An 18,084-nucleotide genomic window follows, 5' to 3' on the forward strand; every position below is an offset into this window, starting at 1 on the left:
GGGTGGTGCCGAAGGTCGCTGCTGGGAGGGGGGGCTGGACAAGAGCTGTGTGTGCCCCATGCAGAGCTGCTGGACAGGCCAAAGCAGGTGCCAGCTCCAACGTGGACATGAACAACCTCAGGTAAGGGACAAACCAAAGGATTTGACAGAAATGAGGGCTCCTGCAATGGCCCTCTGGGAGAGAGGTGTGAATTTGGCAGAGGGTTAAAGGATGGGCACCAGCAGGGAGGAAAAGGGTATTTAGGGTTGTATGTGACTGTGGGATTTGGGGTGAAGGAAGGGGAAGAGTGAACTGGCCTCAAGTTATTTTCTGCCAGTGGGATCTCAGCCCAGCAGTTCTGGGTGAAGCAGGGACTGCTTGGAGAGTGGAAAGCAGCCTCAGGAATTAAATGCGACACCGTGCAGGGGGCAGGGCTTTGGCATGGAGGCTTTATGAGAAGGAGAAGGTATTTTATTTCTGTCTGAAAGGGAAAAGTAGCTGGGTGAAGCGTTGGCCAGGGAATGGGTGGGGTTTTGTCCGTGACCCTGGAAGCCCTGTCCCACACTGGAACTGGAGCACGGAGGGGGGAGAGGCGGGGTTTGCCAGCAAAGGGAGAAGATGAGTGCTGGGAAGGGGAGGACTCCCCCTTCCAGGACATAATGCTGGGAAATTGCTCTGGTATTGCACTTCATACCTGCAAATTCCCTCCCAGACAGCACTTGCTGAGCACCTGCAGGTCAGTAGCCCTTCTCCCAAGAGCCTGGGGCACAGCTGAGGATGCTGTGCCTGTATCCTGGTGGTTTCCATGGGAAAGGAGCAGAAAGGCTCTTGTCTCCTTCCAGAGGCACAGTGTGTGCAGCACTGATTAGGGAAATACCATTTGCAATCCAGAGAAACCAGGGCAGCAGGGTCAGACAGGCAGGATCCAAGCGGAGCCCGGCTGTGGCCGCAGCTCTGCTGTGGGCCCCTGCTCCTCTCTGATTTCCCTGCCTTGGCACCAGACCCAGGAGCCCTGTGTTGTTTCTTTGAGCATTGTTCATCTCCCTACTGCTTTCCACGAGCTCCTGTGCCAACCTGTTTGGCCAGGTTGATAATTTTCTCCCTGTAGACCTGAATAGGCTGAGCTCACAGCTGGAAATAACTCCTCTCTCGGCTGGTCCTTCTGTTCCAGGAAAATGGGGTTCCTCTGGGGGCTGCTCTGCCTGGCTGCTCTGCACAGCCTCCCAAGGGTAAGTTGCTACTCCAGCAAAGAGCAAGGGAAGTCTGGTGGCTCCCTGAGCCAGACCATGGGGGAAATACCACCCAGAGAAGCCCTGGAAGGCAGAGAGGTTGAGGATACTGCTGGGGGGTTTACCAGCAAGGTTTCTAATCTTCTACCCAGCTAAAATAGTTGTAGATGTTCTTATTCATATTTCTGTAGAAATTTTTCTTTTGGAACTTGACCTCAACTGTATTTAGTGACCGTGACCTTCAGGAGTTAACAGGAGCTTTTTGAAAAGCAGGTTTTTCCTCCCCCCTCACTTTTAAATCTGGATCCCTGTCAGAACTGAGATTGCAAAACCCCACTGCTCACTCTCAAAAGGATCCATTATTTTGTGCCAGACTGGCCTGACCCCTTTTTAAACAAATCCAGTGTTTGCAGTGTCTCCCAGCTGCTCCTCACTTCCACCTCCCCATGTCAGACCTCGCCGCCCCTGCGTCTGCATCCCAAAATCCTGCCCATGCTGTTGCCTCGTGGGGACTGCTACAGCCAGGATTGCAGTGCAAGCAGGGAAGACAAACTCTGGAAATTCAGAGGGACCTGACTTCGTTTCTTTGTTGATTTTTTTTTTCCCCTCACAGCTGGCACATGCCACTGACCAGCAGCATCTTTTCCTGGACAAAGATGGGAAGCTGAGGGTAAGCACTGATGGGTTCCACCAAAGGGGGCTGAAGTTATGCTGTGGGATTTGCAGTTTTTCCTGAGAAGGGATGAGCCCAGGCAGTGCCAGTGCCAGGAGAAAGTCCATCTTTCTGCAGGCTTTACTTCCAGCTGCTGCCAGTGCTGTGCTCCTTCAGGCTGAAAGCTCCACCCTAAATAACTGCACAGAGCATGGAGTTAACATCAGTACTGGTGTGTACAGGGGCTGGCAGGTGGATGATTTAATTTCTGATTGATAAGGAAAGGTGAGGGAAACCACCAGCTGTGAGGATGACAGGGAGAAAGACCCGTTGCTGATCCAACCCATTGAGCCTGGGATGTTTCAGATCATGCAAATGTGAGGAGAGTAGTGGCAATGCTAAAGGCTAAAGCTTACAAGAGTGGAAAATGAGGAAATTTAGAAAGAAGAGGGATGGAATAGAACACACAGGTCAAGAAAACACAGATGCCCAGAGGAGGAACTGAGCCAAACTCGATCAGGGCTGTGACAGCAGCAGGAGCTGACCAGTGTGAGGCAGGTGGGCACTGCTAAAATGTGTGAGGGGAGGCAATGAAATCAAGGCTGAGGATCTGTAAGTGCTGGAGGCACAGGACATGTGCTGAGCTGGTGGTGGGTCTTGCCCTCAAGCTTTCCTGAGAGCAAGTGGAGGAGGAACCACTGCCAGACCCTCACTGAGTCCATTTTCAGAGGATACAAGACCTCTTTTCCAAAGCCATTCCCTCAAATCATTATCCTCAGGGTTAAAGGGGAACTGAAGCAAAACCACCACCAGAGCAGAGGAGTCCAGCTCTGCCCAGTTTTGTCAGCCCATTTAGGTGTGCAATGAAAGCCCATGAGGATGTCACTGTGCTCTTGCTTTCCCAGTGCTATCCTTGTTTCTCCCCAGGATGTGAAAAGTGCTAGAGTTGCACAGTCGGATTTGCTGGGAGCCATCCCAACCCTGCCAGAGGGAAAGATGGTAGAATTTAGTTATGACAGCTTCCAGAAGAACAATGGACCCATGTCAGCATTCCCCACCACCCTGCCAGACACGAGGGATGACTGGAACTCAGAAGATGAAGCTGTAGCTGGGGCTGGGGGTTGTCGTGGGAAGAAATCACCTGGGGAAAGTGCCTCTTCTGAAGAGGAAGGAGAGGCTGGAGATAAAAGCTGTGAGATGACTTGGAAGAAGAGCCAGAGGCTGGCAGATGGCTTGATGAGATTCAGCATTGATCTCCTGAGAGAGGTGCAGCTGGAGTCCAAGAGAACCAACGTGATCCTGTCCCCCCTCAGCATCGCCCTCGCCTTGTCTCACCTGGCACTGGGTAATTCTGAGTGGCCAAACCACCATTCCCTGCCCTTCCCCATTTCCTCTCCCAGAGGCACGAGCAACCAGATGCAAATGAAATACAGTCCCTTCCACTTATCCTTGCTCCTGCAGCTTTAATTAGGCATGATTACAATTGAAGCTGCCCTCTGAGGCTCCGACTCTCAGATTTCTCCAGCCTCTTTTGTGAGGCACAGCGTGTTTCTAACAAGAGGCAGCCAGAGTAACATCCCTGTTTTCCGCTCTTTGGGCATGAGACCTAACAGGAATTTGATTTTTAGGAGCAGCAAATCAGACAGAGAAGCGTTTGCTGGAGGTGATGCACCTGGAGTCAGTGCCCTGCCTCCACCATGTGCTGGGCACCCTTCGCAGGAGGCTCACAGAGTCCACCCTCAGCCTCGGGTCACGTCTGTACCTGCAGAAAGGTGAGAGGTGGCCCAGGGGGGCCTGGACTGGTGGAGGACAAACCTCCCAGTCACAGTGAGAGTGATGGAAGCATCCTGGAGACATCAATTTCCCCTATTTCCTCCTGTTGGGGAGTGTCATATCACGCTGAGCAAACCTTTTCCATCATTCCTCCCCTTTGCCAGGGTTTGAGGTGAAAGAGAAGTTCCTGGAGGATTCAGAGAAATTCTATGGAGCAAAGCCCAAGACCCTTTCTGGGATCAGTCAGGATGACCTCGTGGCCATAAACAACTGGATAAAGGAAACCACTCATGGGCACATTCCCTCCTTCCTCCAGCAGCTCCCTCAGAACACAGTGATGCTCCTGCTCAATGCTGTCTATTTCCACGGTGAGCTCCACAGGCCTTCCTTATTTTTTCAAGAGGAAATAGTTAGAACTCCAGTTTTCTGCAAGCCCTGTAGCTGAATATCCTCTCTTCTCCTCGCTTCCTGCTAGGCAATCTGCTTGTTCTTGTGCATCTGCTGTTCCTCTTGCTTAGATTCCTTTACAGTAATGATTCCCAACTGCTTCACATGTGCTAAAAATGTTACTTGACAGCAGAGCCAGGACACAGCAGGTGGGACCTGCAGTATCTTTGCCTCCTGGTTCAGGATCCCAGGCAGTGGTACATCCCTGCTCATCTACTCAGTGATCTTAAAGGTCTTTTCTAACCTAAATGATGAACCAGGTCGTTTGCAGCTCTGCACACCCACCACAGAGCTCAGAAGCAGCTTCTGTGGATTTCTCTCTGACTACAGCGCAGTGGTCGGCCACATCTTCCTTTTTTAATTCCCTGAGGGCTGTGCACAGACCAAACACTTCCAGTGTAAATCTACAAATGTTTTACCTTGGTCTTGGAGCAGTGTTTCCCCCTCTGCAGCACAGAGGCAATACTCCCCATTTTTCAAAGCACAAACATAGTCTCTTTTATCTCCATAGCCTTCAGTAGTCTCCCACGCTGAGGCATGAGGATTAATCCATGTTCTTTTTGTTATTCCATAGTTTCTCTCTGGATGATAAGAGTTTCCTGCTGTTAGGGCTCCTCCAGCCTTGCTACTAACTTCTCTTTGCTGTATTTTCACTTCCCTGGTCACTACTGGCCTTGTTAGAGAACTCAAGATAGGAGGAGTGTCAGCTCAGCAGTTTCTGGTTTTCTACTCAAATTTTAACTTCATCACTTTCAAAATTTTTATTTTTACAGGGTTTTGGAGGAATAAGTTTAATGCAAGCTTCACTGGGCCAGATGTGTTCCACCTTGACAATAAGTTCGTGGTCCCAGTTGAAATGATGAAAGCCCACCTGTACCCCCTGAGCTGGTTTACTCTGGAGTCCCAAGATATTCAGGTAGGGATCTCTTAGGAGTACAGCAAATTTTCACTGGAATTTCCTCTTGCCTGTGGTATTTTACTAACTGCAAGCATTCCCTCCAAAAACATAAATGTTCTTTTTAACAGGCATAGCACAGAAAAATTTAATAATCATTCTTTGCCCTTGCTTCCAGCAAGAATGTTGAGACTTCACTTTTAATCTCTACGAAAAACCACAAAGAGATATTCCAACTAACCGGGAATTAATAGAATTTTAAAGCCCTGAGTTAAAGATAAATGAGGAAATATGGAAAGGAATTCCCTCAGACAATGTGCTGTTGGAGTTTTTCAGAATCCAGAGTGGGGCAAGCTTGTGCATGTGGGCTTTCACTCTGCCATGTGCTTAATCTTTACCAGCCAGTGGCTAATACTAAAATCTAAAGCTGTTATTCCAACAAATTCTCCTCTGGAGAAATCAGATCCCTCCTTCTCACCAGGCTGTTTTCATTTGGGAGAAAGAGTGGCCCTGTAGACCAATTAGAAAAAGACTAAATTTAAAGCATCACTTTCTGGACTTCCCTTCCTTTTCCCTGAATTCTTCTCTGGTTGGTTTTATTTCCAGGTGGCCAAGTTTCCCTTTAAGAGTAATGTGAGCTTTGTGGTCATCGTACCAAACCACAACACCCGGAACACCTCTCAGGTGCTGGAGAACTTCCCTTACAAACAACTGTGCAGGCTTTTCCCCAGAGAGGTGCCCACCACAGTGAAGATCCCCAAAATAAAGTTGGACTACAAGCTGGAACTCAGCCAGGTTCTCAGCCAAATGGGTAAGGCCTCTGGCAGGGCTTGCACAGAACAAGAGGAGCTGATCAATCTGTTCGCTGACACCCTTGTTTCTAAAGCTGTGCCTCACAGCTTGCTCCAGAACTCCAAACTCTCCCAGCTCTTCTTCCTCTCCTCCTCCTTACTCCTTGCTTGCCTGGCACCAAATGTTTTGCTCCAACAAGATGATACTACAGAGAATTCACAGCTTCTCACAGTCTTTACGAGTTCTTCCTATTGTAGCCAAGACCAACTTCCCCCATGCATCAATCTTGGTCTCTTACTTTGTCATTTAATTCAATGTCCAGAACATGGAAATTGCCAACAGAGAAAATGCAGATCACAGAACCTGGAGCTGAAATAAAACACCATGTGCTGCCTTTCCAGATGAGAATAATTTAAGAGTTCACTTTGTTTTGCAAAGAATTGCTTAAAAAAAATTATCTCTGTAGAAGTGTTTCCAGCCTAGCTAGAAAGTCTTCAGACCTGCTGCTGCTTTTAAAGGATGACTTCAAGTTCTTACACTACTATTCTTAAACAGGTGGAAATTTTGTTTCTCTTGTCAGTCCTCCATGGTGGGCAGCACATGGAGCAACAGATCAGGGAATTGCTTTCTTCAGACAGCTTTGAGAAAACTCAGAACTCGTGGCACCAACTTGGTCTCATTTCTCTGCAGGCCTCCAGGAGCTGTTCATGAGCCCAAATTTCCAGAAGATCACAGAGGAGCCTCTCTTTGTGTCCAGTGTACAGCACCAGGCCACCCTGGAGCTTAAAGAAGATGGGGTGGAAGCATCTGCTGCCACCAGTGTCATGCTGTCACGCTCAGTCTCTGTCTTCAGCCTCGACAGGCCCTTTGTCTTCGTCATCTTTGAGGATGAAACAGGGATCCCACTTTTTATTGGCAGTGTCCAGAACCCCAACCCAGATGCTGCTCCCCAGATCCGAGAGCCACAGGACTCACGTGAAGCCACAGATGCCAACGAGCACCGCGTGCCCAAATAACAGAGGGCAGAGCCTGAGTGTTCTGGGACTCCTGCCTGACCCTCTGCACCAGCTGGGAGAGGCCTCCTGCCCCTCTGAGGCCACAGGGGGCAATTCCTTGCTGTTTCCCTTTACAGATCCCTAGAGACCAGTCCTGGGATAGCCCATTCCAGCCTTGATGAGCTTCTCCAGGCTGAGGCTCCCCTCTGTTGAACCTGAAAAGTTTGTTCTGCCTGGATTTCCCTTCCAGGGCTCTCAGTCATGGAAGGGAGACTTTCTTGTCCCCAGACTGTTATTAGAGTCTTCATTAAGATGTTATTAGAGTCCCCTGTAGCCTGGAATCATCATTAGCATCTGGCAGCTTGGACATCAGCCAGGGCTGTATTAATGCGGCTCTTCCTTCCGCAGTTCCTGGGAACACGAATCCCTCAGTGTTCCTCTGAAAACCATCTGTGCCCACCTAGACAACGACCTCCAGAGCAACTGGACTAGAAACCAGTTGGCTTCTCTAGGATGAGTCACTGCCACTTCCAGGCATGGGTTCATTTCAAAGATTCCCTTTTCCCACTCCTTGGCTATTTGGATCTGATGTAGGAGGCTCTGGAGTAGGAAACCCCTCCCTTTGAATCCTTCTCTCCAGCCCTTCCTCTAGAGGCTGGGTAATGCTAGATTTTTCAAGGCATATTTTATAAAGTGTTTTTTAGTAATTTTTATGTTGGCAGAATAATAAAGAATAAAGTAGAATATATTTGCTGAAGGTGTCACATTGAAGGACCCAACAGAGAAAGAAAAAAGGCACAAAAATGTAGTAATTGAAAAGATTGGGAGGAAAAAAATCTGGGCACGACACAAGAAAAGAAAGGAGGGGCTGTGGCAAAGGATCTGCTTTCTGCTACACCTTGTCACAGGGAACAACAGGGGCGGTGAGGTGAAATGGCAAATCTGTAAAGACTCTCCAAGGACCGAGTCCAACAAGTTTTGAGCATCTCCCCTGGCAAGTGTGCAGGGGATAGATGCTCTCTGGGTCAGAGCTGGCATTGTGAGATGGCAGGATTCCCTGAATTAGGGCATGAGCTCAGTGGCACAGGGTCAGGAAGGTGTTTGGCCTGTGAGCAGCAATGCAGGGATAAGCAAAGATGTAACAGCCCTTAACCTTTCTCTTGGGTAAAACCTGACAAGTGCTGGGATCTGCTCAGAGGGTCAAATGTGCTGATCTGGCATCTGTTACCTGTGATTTGTTCTTCACTGGGATATTCCTGGCTCCACAGTATTGATGCTGTGGATGGCTGGGACAGCTTCCAGGGAAAAGAGGAAAGATTTTGACACCTGTAGCTGAATGTCACTGCTTTTGTTTTGTCAAAAGAGAATGTCCTGTTATAGCTTCCCTCTGGCCTGGGGTGGGTCCTTGTTCCAGTGCAGCAGTGCCCTAAAAGCCCATGAGACCTGGCACAGATTGTCCAGAGAAGCTGCCCCATCCCTGGAAATGTCCAAGGATAACTTGGACAAGGCTTGGACCAACCTGGGATAGTGGAAGGTGTCCCTGGCCATGGCAGGGTGGTCAGAACAAGATGATCTTTAAGGTTCCTTCCAAACCAAACCATTTTATGGTTCTATCATGGAATTTTGGGGTCCCTCCACCCAACCAAGCCATCCTACCACTTAAAAATACTAACTCATGAAGACTTCTGTACAAAACAACTCCTCTCCGTAGTAATTTCTGCTTCCAAACCCCCTCAGCTGCTGGCTAGAAAGGATGGTGCTCTGCTCTTGCAGAGCAGCAGTTAGAGAGCCCAAGGGCCGTCCTCCTGGCAGTGTTTTCCTCGCTTGGGAAGGCTGCCTTCCCTCAAAGGAAGGAGCAGAATGCTTCTGGGAGCCTCCGTCCCTGAATAGTCTGCACCATCTGCTGGCATAAGAGCAGGACTGACTCACTAACCATGAATTTCGGGGATGCAGGCGACTTTGGGGAATAAAAAGTCCTGGCTCCAACCTCCAATTATGCATTTCTTCCAGTCTAAAAGGGGAAGAATGGCCGAAGATAATGCCTACCCCTCTAACCAATGTAATGACACAAACCCTTCAGAAAGAGTCTGTAATTACAGAACCCTGCAATTTTAACAAGTAAACCCACAAGAATTCAACCTTTCTTACTAGAGGGCACAGCTCTAGCCCACAGGGAACATTTTAGCTTATTTATTTATACAGATTCATTCCTAGCATTCAGAAATACCATTCCATGCCTTAGGTAGGTCTTCTTTGGCTACTGTAACCTCCCTGAATGCCACCGTGTTGCACTGCAACCACTGCAAAATTTGAAGCTCAAGTTTTCCTTTTCACGCCTCTACCCTCCAGCTCCTGCTTTTATAAAGTTTTTTCCCTTGTTCTCAGTTTCCTGAACAGCTTGGTTCTTATTTCCTATTTTCTGTCTTGCTGCCATCACTCCTCCTCCAAGCTATTCTTGTCAAACTATTAATTTCATCTTATTTGACAGTACAGCAGCCCTTCACGACTGTGCTTCGCTCAACAAATTATCAGTTACACCAACCATAAGACTCTTTTTCACTCCACCGACTTTCCAGAAGAGGCAGTTTGTAAAATGCAAAGTAATATTAATGTTGCTCAGGAGTTTCCACTTTGCATTGCTAAAGCTTTCATTTTGACAGAGCTGTATTCTGAAAAGACATGACTAGCACAGGGTGTCTGCTCTATCCATCTGCACCACTGGCTCAGAATATCAAATAATTCCCAGCTTCTTTCATATTAGATGTACTTTTTTCCTTACCTGGAGCAAATTCATATCACCACTACTTCCACAGTAGAGGTGAACCCTGTCAGAGAGCATGCTGAGACCAAACCAGAACAACAGCAAAATGTTTGTATTGATTTAATAAAACTGATTTTGTTAGATGAATTTAATGTACCATTTCAGGGATATCCTTCACCTACAGGAATAAAGCTGGCTTTGGTCTGTAATAACATTCTCTGAAACTACCACTCTGATTTAAATGGTTTTAAAACCAAACCTGTATTTAAACAGATGGATTTTCTTTTGAAGATAGAGACAAGACATAAAAACTTTTCAAGTGGTCCTTCCATAAAGGGCATTTTAACACCACAAACAAGGAATCACAAAGAGATGAAAACCACCAGAAAACATCTCCACAGCCAACACCCCCATTCCTGGGCTGAAGAATAACAAGTACAATCTTTTCTCTGCAGATGATTTTGCACAGAACAAGCTGAGAAGCAGCTGAAAGCAGAGCTGCTACCCCTCTTGTTAGGAGGGGTGGCCTTTGAAGCAGTGACTAATCACAGGGCACACCTGATCTGCTCTCCTGCCTTGCAAAACCAGCAGCTAATGCATCTCTGAGCCCATCCTTTCCCCTTTGCTGAGGGACTGGATGAGCTCAGTGCTCACCCGGGACGAGCTCCTCATTACCTGCTGGCAGTGAGCCCCAGGAGATGTCCCAGACTGGGGGCCCTGACATCACTGCAGCATTTGCAAACAGAAAAACAGCTGGATCTGGTTAGCTGCATGTCCAGTTAGCCCAGTATCCTGCTCCTTCCAGTAACCATGGCTGAGGAAAAAAAAAGAATGGCAAGGGTCAAGGAAAACCCAATGTTCTCTGGCTGTATTGCCCAGCTGGCCATTGGTAGCCTTCAGGGGACCTTTCTTCCACTAATATGGTTTGGCTTGGGTTTTCTACCTCAAATCTATATTTATCTTTCATCTTCTGCAAGATCTAGTTATAATGAGTTTTACAATTTAATCTTTGTTTAAAAATACATTCCCTTGATTTAAATGTGCACGGGTGGGTGCTCCCCTTGAGCCTTCTGTGGAAAATAATAATGGAACTCCTCTGTCCCTTTCCTTTCTCCATATCATTTATCATTCTGAAAGCTTCTACAAGATTCTCTTAATTCATCTTCTTTTTTAACAAGTCCTTGGCTTTCCAGCCTCTTTTTTCAGCCAAAAACTTTAAGCCAGTTAATGATTTCTTGTTAACTAGTAACTATCACTGGATACAAGCAGTTCCCAGCATCTTAACTGCCTCAAACAACAGAATCCTGTTTCCACGGTCTCTCCATTAAATCTTGGACATAAATCTATAAATCCATTAAACACTACTGCATTAACCATACCTCTGAGACAGAAGGAATTCCCTGATGTGACCTATGGCAGAACTGCAGGGATAAAAGACTTGCTCAAACAGGGCAGGGAGTGTTTGCCTTTCCTACCTGTGCTTTACCCACCAGGCTGCCCTTAGCACAGGGATTTGTTTGGGGCGAAAAAAGGGTTGAAAAATTAGTGCAATTCAGGGCGAGGGTGGCAAGGGCAGAAAATGGGAGCAGAGCACTTTAAGAGAGCCCTGGGAAGCTGTAACCTGAAGCCTGCCGAAGGCTGGGCTGGGGGAAGCAGCAAAAAGCAGATGTGGCTGCACCAAAGCCGCACTGTCCTCGACTCGCACCCGCTGGGAGCCCTGACAGCAGCGGCCGAGAGGAGCCCCAGGTAAGGCACAGCTCAGGGACAGCTCACCTGTGCCACTGCCGGCGGCCAGGGGAGCACAGGGCAGGGGCTGAGGCTGGGCAGCTCTCAGAGGACCTGGGAAATGGGAAGAATGGTTCTTCTGCAGGTGGGATTCCCACCAAGAGACCTCACCAAGGATCGGGAGCCACCAGCATCAGCTTTGCCCCCGGGGCTGAGCTGTGCTCGGGAACTGGGGTGGGTTTTCTGCTTTTCAAGCATCTGCCTTGCAGCTGGGAACATGTTCTTTGTCTGTGATGGTGTGACAGTCAAATCCTCTGGAGCTGGTGGCTGCAGGATGCTCCAGGAGCTGTGGAACAAGCAGAGTGAGCAGTCTGAACTCATGGGTCCTCTTTCACAGCACCTCTAAAGTCAGAAGTGTTTATAAATGATGTGAGAGACTTGTACCACTGTAGGTGGAAAGTAAAATATTTCCTTTGCACCTGCAGGCCGTCACAAATCGACAACTCCCAGACACAAAGTTCCTTCTCAGCTCATTTCTCAAGGCTTTCTTCCTGTACCTTTTGACTGTAACATCACTCGCTGTTGCTCCTCTTCTCCTTCAAGGCAGCCACAGATTTTAATATCATGCCTGAAACCATCCCACCTCTGATCCAACCAAATTCTTTTCTCTGCATTTCTGGCTGTGTGCTAAGAGAAATACAGATAGAATCCAGATGTTCAGGCCAATTCAAACGCAAAAGGCTTTGTCTTTTTAAAATGGAAATTGCTTTTTGGCAAAGTCTGAGAAATACGAAGCTGGTGACAGTACTGGCAAAAACAATACAATCTGCAAAACCAATCTCTGCTCCCATGCTCCCAGGAGCTCAGTGTAGCTGGAAGCAGAGGTTGTGTTGAGATTATTTTCTTTTTCTTCAGAGAAAAGGTTATGCTCCATGGAAAAGCTTCATCTCTAAGCTAGACTGGGCCAAACCTCTTCCTCTCAGCATGCAGGAGTGCAGCTTGGCACAGGCATCCTCACAGAGCCCCTGCTTAGCCTGTTTGACTTAGATTCATGCAGGACTTCTGGCATCTCTCTTCCAGCGTGGTGCCTGTGCACTGTAAATCTCTGGAATGATAGGAGCAATCATATCCACTATCACAGCACCAGATATACCAGATAGTAAATCCTCTTGATCCACAGCTTCTGCACCAGAAACCTCACCCATTCTGCAGCTGGGATGGCAGCAGGTTGCAGAATGCAAGTGCATGGTGGGGAAAGAGGCTACCACTTCTGTGTTACACTGGCTAAACATAGATGAGAGCTTAAAACCTCCCCTGTGATGCTTTTTTCTCCAAGGCAGAGCTGCCTCCAGAAGAAAAGGCAGGGAAGAGAAAAGCAAACTGCCTCTCACTCTGCCTGAACGGGGTCTTGAGCTGGGGCTGTTGTCGCCACATGTATTTCTAGCAGCAGGCGTGTTTTCTTTGTAGCTGAATTTAATCTGAAACACATGTTCTTCCTCTGATTTCTCTAGTTGCCTGGATGACAGGGGTTAGTTAAATACAACCCTCTTTAATTTCTGGGAATCTATCTAAACATTGCTTCAGACCAGCCTCAGTGGCGACTGTTCTTGGGGGCAGGAAGCTTCAGTAGCTCTGGTTTACCCACAGCAAAGCCCTGGGTTACTCAGTGCCCTTCTGGACAGACAGATCTGTCTGGAAGGGCCACTCATCCCAGGACTGGAGTGATGAGAAGTGGATTCCACAGAAGGAACAGCTTTGGGGAGTTTGGTGGTTGTCTCCCGCCTCCATTAAAAATGTTGAATAAGCCAAGCTCTGCCTTTCACTTCTCCGGGTTTCCTCATTGTCTTTTAAGAAAGCTTTTCTATTTTACTTCATCAGATTGCAAATAAGAAGCAATGAATGGACACAGGTACATGTAGACACAAGAAAGAGCGAACTACTGCCTGAGGCAGGTAATTTGTATATCAAAGCAGTAACCAGTCAGTGTTGCCTTCTGCCCCATTCAACAATATGGATCTGGTGCTTTTTATAAATGAAGTCTTGAATTTTTCTGAAGCCTAAGACTCAGAAGTAATGATTTAGTGCTTTTCTGGACCTTGGCACTCCATAACTGCCAGCAACAGTGTGGTTTGGGCCACACACATCTGCTTTTGTGCTCAGGCACACCCACACCATTTGCTTGCCCAATTTTAAAGTCACTGGGGCCACTCTGGCTGAATATTTCCAACAAGAGAAGGAAACCTGGCTCAGATCAGGTGTGTGTTTCACAACTGGAAGGACAAGCAGCAGCATCTGTCACTGCAGCTCCTGTCATAGCCAGGTACACTGAATAGTTGTGTAGAGATGTATTTATCTGATTGCTCAAACTCTCTCTGTCATATTCTTATTCTGTAGGTCCGGCATGCAGATTCCAGTGGTTCTTCTTTTCCTGGGTCTCTTAACTGTCCCAGGCAGAACCCAGAACTCAGCTACTGAGCAGGTGAGTAGGAGACAATATGCAGAGAGCAAGGGGAAGAGGTGTGGAGCAGGTAATTCCATTTTAGAGATTCTTACTGAAGGATTAAGCACTACCCTCCTAAATTACTGGGATTTTATTTAGCAACATAATGAGACTAACTCCTGCTTTACCTGGATAAAACCACAGTAGTTATATCAGGGGGTGACCAAGAGGCAGAATTTCAAACTCAGTGCTGCCTTTGGCATTAAAGTAAGTGTTCCTACACTCTCTATAAGATTAAGTCAATATTTCTGTAAGTCACAGAAGAATACCTGTAGTTGTTTGCCTATGAAGTGATTACCACACCTGCAAGTCTAACCAAAGCACTCCTTGGACCTGCCAGAACTCTGCCACAGCTGATGGAGCCAATGCTGGTGAGGAAGAGGAAGATCCATTCTACAAGAGCCCTGTGAACAAGCTGGCAGCTGCAGTCTCCAACTTTGGCTACGACCTGTACCGCCAGCAGTCCAGCCGGACAGCCACGGCCAACGTGCTGCTGTCTCCCTTCAGCCTGGCTACTGCACTTTCTGGTCTCTCACTTGGTGAGTTCTTTGCCCCGTTTCCACACTCACCCTCAGGTTTGGCAGCCCTTCCCTCATGTTTTCCTGGTCGTTGGCAGGGGCTGGAGAACGAACTGAGGATGTGATTTCTCGCGCTCTCTTCTACGACCTGCTCAACAAGGCTGAGGTCCACGACACCTACAAGGACCTCCTGAGCAGTGTGACTGGGCCAGAGAAGAGCATGAAAAGTGCCTCCCGGATCATCTTGGAGAAAAGTAAAAGTCCTTCTTCCCCTCTATAAAATTTTACCTAAAAAGCTGTCAGCAGCAGTTATTTTGGCGTGACTATATATATATATATAAACACACTGAGTAACACAACACTAACAGCTCTGGCTCTGGCATTCTGCTGAGCCAGGATGCAGACAGGGCATGGAATGCTCTTGCTGCTCCAGAAAAAGCCTGGGAAGTTTGTGTGCACTTAAATAAAAGACCAGACATGCACACAAAGACATTGGTGACAGAACAGTTAACTCACAGAAGACCTAAGAGAAACTTGCTGATAATTTTGCCTTCACTCCAGGCTGTCTGGCAGGTGTTGCTGGCTTCCAGGAACCACAGATCACATTTTCTATTTGTGATAACATTCAGCCATATTCCTTTGTTTAATTCCTTGCAGAGCTATTTGAAATGTCTGCTTCTGGCATGCAATAAACATCTGCTGAGAATGCTAAGAGCTATCTTTTGGAACCTGCTGGTTCCAAGAATCCAATAGGTTGAGTAAGCTGTACTCAGAAAGCAGGCTGGGAAAAGAAGAAAGGCTGGTGTAGGAATGGCTGTGTCCAAGCCTTCAGTTCTTATCTCCTTTTTTCAGTTTTCAGAAGAGTTATCCCATGCTTCAGCATGGGTGGCTGTAGGATTTGGATCACTTTCCTTAATGTGCTTTCAGATATTTCTCTTCAAAGCAGGTTTCTGGAGACAAACAGGCACTCATATTTTATAAGAGACCTGCTGCTGGGCTTTGGATTGCCACCTGCTGCCTTGAGATTGTTTGGATAAGGCAGCTAGCTGCAGTATCCATGTTTTTATTCCCCAGGACTCAGGGCAAGGCCTGGATTTCACAGCCAGCTTGAGAAGTCCTACAAGATGCGACCGAGGGCACTGAGTGGCAACACCCAGCTGGACCTCCAAGAAATCAACACCTGGGTCCGACAGCAGACAAAGGGAAGGATCATGAGGTTCATGAAGGACATGCCCACAGATGTCAGCATTCTCCTTGCTGGGGCTGCTTTCTTCAAGGGTAAGAATGTTGGGTGCTTGGACGCAGAAAAAAAATCCATTAAGCATGTATCAGAGGAGATGTGAAGGAATGCTCTTCCAATAAAGCAAACAAGCTGTCAAACAGAGAGTGTGAGACGAAAGTGTTTGAGAATGTTTAGTAAAGAAGGAAAAAGAAAGCACACTACCTGAACAAAAATAGTCCTGAGGGAGGAATTATTATTCTTGGGAAGCCGAAACTTGACCTGTTTGCAGTAAGAATCAGAGAGGGAAGTTTAAGCTCACAAAACTCCATTCAGAGACAGGATATTACCATTTAGGGAAGGAACAGCTTAGAGTGTTCTGAGATTTCTTACCACTGTGGAAGGAACAATTTGATACTAGAGAGCTGTTCTTAAACATGCTGTAAGCCAGTGTCCTGGAGAATTATTGCTTAGAGACAAGGAGCAAAATAAAGGGTGGGGAGAGAAGCACTTTATATCCACTGACACAACTGTTACCCTTTAAAATAGTTTTGTAATTACATAAGTAGACATCAACTTCCCAATGGCTACTCCACCCATACACTGGCTTGATTATTTATTTGCCATTTAGCCAATTCTCAGATGAAAAGGAGGGGCCAAGGATGGCAGTAAATCAGTAGCTCCAATCAGTCTATTTCTATCCCTGTTATGCCTCAACTCCTTAATGCACAAATACTGTATATTAAAGCACAAGATTAATCAGCCACAGGCATAAGCCTGGTTTCATATGCTATTATTCTAGCAGAAAAATCCTCCCTTTTCTCTCTTATAAAATAGGGACATGGAAAACCAAGTTTGACATCAAGAACACTGCCCTGAAGGACTTCCACCTGGACGAGGACAGGACTGTGAAGGTGTCCATGATGTCAGACCCCAAAGCCATCCTGAGATATGGTTTTGACTCAGAACTCAACTGCAAGGTCAGACAGCAAATATTGCCTAAGATCTCCTAAACCTACTGAGGAGCAGGTTCAGCTACACCTACCTACCTGTTAACCCATTCCAGCCTTGCTCCTCCCATCAGCTACTTTTGCAATCCCTATTTTGAAAGGCAGTGTGTTGACTCTTAGGATATCCTGCTTCAACCCAGGCTATGTCACAAGCAATCCAAAATTTAAATTATGCCCAGGTCCTGCCAGCCTGTATTGCTTGACTTAAAGTTGGGCAAGAAGGGCAGGGTGCACCTCTCAAAACTTTTCCATCTCTACCTCTTTCAACCAATCTTTCCCTGGAGCATGAGTTCAAAGGTGTTCAAGTGAGAATTCTCCAAAGCAATGCTGCAGGATTCAGCAGGTGAGAGAGCACTTCCATAGCAGGAAGAGTGCAGCAAGGATGGATGAAAGCCTGGGGGAAAAGCCAGAAGTGTCAGGAAGCATCATGTCAGATAAAAGCAAACAGGGAAAAAAGATCAAATGTTCACTGAAAAGGTTGAGATTCCAGCCTGAGAATCAGGCCTCTGCCTGGTACAGGATGGTAAAACTGTTTATTATTGATGTGACCCTTTCTTATCTCTCTCTTATTTCTGTCTTGCAGATTGCCCAGCTGCCCCTGACAGAGGGAATCAGTGCCATGTTCTTCCTGCCTACGAAGGTGACCCAGAACATGACTCTGATTGAGGAAAGCCTCACTTCTGAGTTTGTCCATGATGTGGACAAGGAGCTGAAGACAGTCCACGCTGTGCTGAGCCTGCCCAAACTAAAGCTGAACCACGAAGAGGCACTTGGCAGCACACTAAAGGAGACAAGTATGTGCATCACACCCCCTTTGCAGGCTGCCAGGGCTCAAAGCAGTGGTCAAGTTGCTTCCTGCTCTCAGGTTATGAAGCTGGTGGGTTGATAGTTATGGTTGTGGAGATTTCACCAGCAACCAAATCACCTTCATCCAGGCACCTTCTCATCTTTTTATCACATCCCTCCACCAAGCTCATGCAGTGCTGCTGAGATTGTGGGTGAAGCTCAGTACAAGCAGATGGAAGCTGCTCCTCCCTGTTCCCCCAAAAAACTCTGCCCAAGCAGCTCCCTGCCCTCGTGGATCACACATAAGCAGTGCTGCACCCCCTTCTGCAATCCTTGCCTTCAGCTAATGGAACTTTCTCTCTTTTCTCCAGGGCTCCAATCACTTTTCACATCACCAGATTTCTCCAAGATTTCTGCCAAACCTCTGAGATTATCACATGTGCAACACAAGGCAATGCTGGAGCTTAGTGAGGATGGGGAAAGATCCACACCAAACCCTGGGGCCAATGCTGCTCGTCTGACCTTCCCCATAGAATACCACGTGGACAGACCTTTCCTTCTTGTACTGAGGGATGATACCACTGGAACCCTCCTCTTCATTGGCAAGATCCTGGATCCCAGGGGTGTTTAGATCCCTTCACAATAATCTGTAATGGTAGGGCCCAAATGGAAAGGGTGATTCTGGGAGGGATACTGGCTCCCTGCTCTGCTGCACAAAGACACAACTTGCAAATCTTACGCCTTCATGCTGCAATAAAAGAGCTTTTGCTATTAATCTCAGCAAGCCCAAGTATTCTCCCTT

At 47.3% G+C, this 18,084-nt stretch overlaps 2 protein-coding genes across 3 annotated transcripts; both read left to right on the plus strand.

Annotated features, from left to right (window-relative positions):
* The first annotated feature begins 16 nt into the window (after nucleotides 1–16).
* SERPINF2 (serpin family F member 2) lies at nucleotides 17–7,511 on the plus strand. 2 transcript variants are annotated; one of them, XM_053961407.1, is made up of 9 exons: nucleotides 17–121; nucleotides 1,152–1,209; nucleotides 1,823–1,879; nucleotides 2,789–3,206; nucleotides 3,490–3,633; nucleotides 3,799–4,002; nucleotides 4,855–4,997; nucleotides 5,583–5,787; nucleotides 6,459–7,511. In XM_053961407.1, the coding sequence occupies exons 1-9, from the start codon at nucleotides 108–110 to the stop codon at nucleotides 6,782–6,784; spliced, it is 1,569 nt and encodes a 522-aa protein (XP_053817382.1). In that variant the 5' UTR covers nucleotides 17–107; the 3' UTR covers nucleotides 6,785–7,511. The 2 variants fall into 2 exon arrangements, with proteins under 2 accessions (XP_053817382.1, XP_053817381.1); XM_053961406.1 differs by lacking the exon at nucleotides 17–121 and adding an exon at nucleotides 619–716.
* A 3,623-nt stretch (nucleotides 7,512–11,134) lies between these two features.
* SERPINF1 (serpin family F member 1) lies at nucleotides 11,135–18,057 on the plus strand. Its single transcript, XM_053961408.1, has 8 exons — nucleotides 11,135–11,270; nucleotides 13,644–13,728; nucleotides 14,090–14,288; nucleotides 14,366–14,521; nucleotides 15,342–15,545; nucleotides 16,324–16,466; nucleotides 17,080–17,290; nucleotides 17,654–18,057. The coding sequence occupies exons 1-8, from the start codon at nucleotides 11,191–11,193 to the stop codon at nucleotides 17,911–17,913; spliced, it is 1,338 nt and encodes a 445-aa protein (XP_053817383.1). The 5' UTR covers nucleotides 11,135–11,190; the 3' UTR covers nucleotides 17,914–18,057.
* Nucleotides 18,058–18,084: the final 27 nt, after the last annotated feature.

The sequence above is a fragment of the Vidua chalybeata genome, chromosome 20, assembly GCF_026979565.1.
Source record: "Vidua chalybeata isolate OUT-0048 chromosome 20, bVidCha1 merged haplotype, whole genome shotgun sequence".
NCBI lineage: Eukaryota > Metazoa > Chordata > Aves > Passeriformes > Viduidae > Vidua > Vidua chalybeata.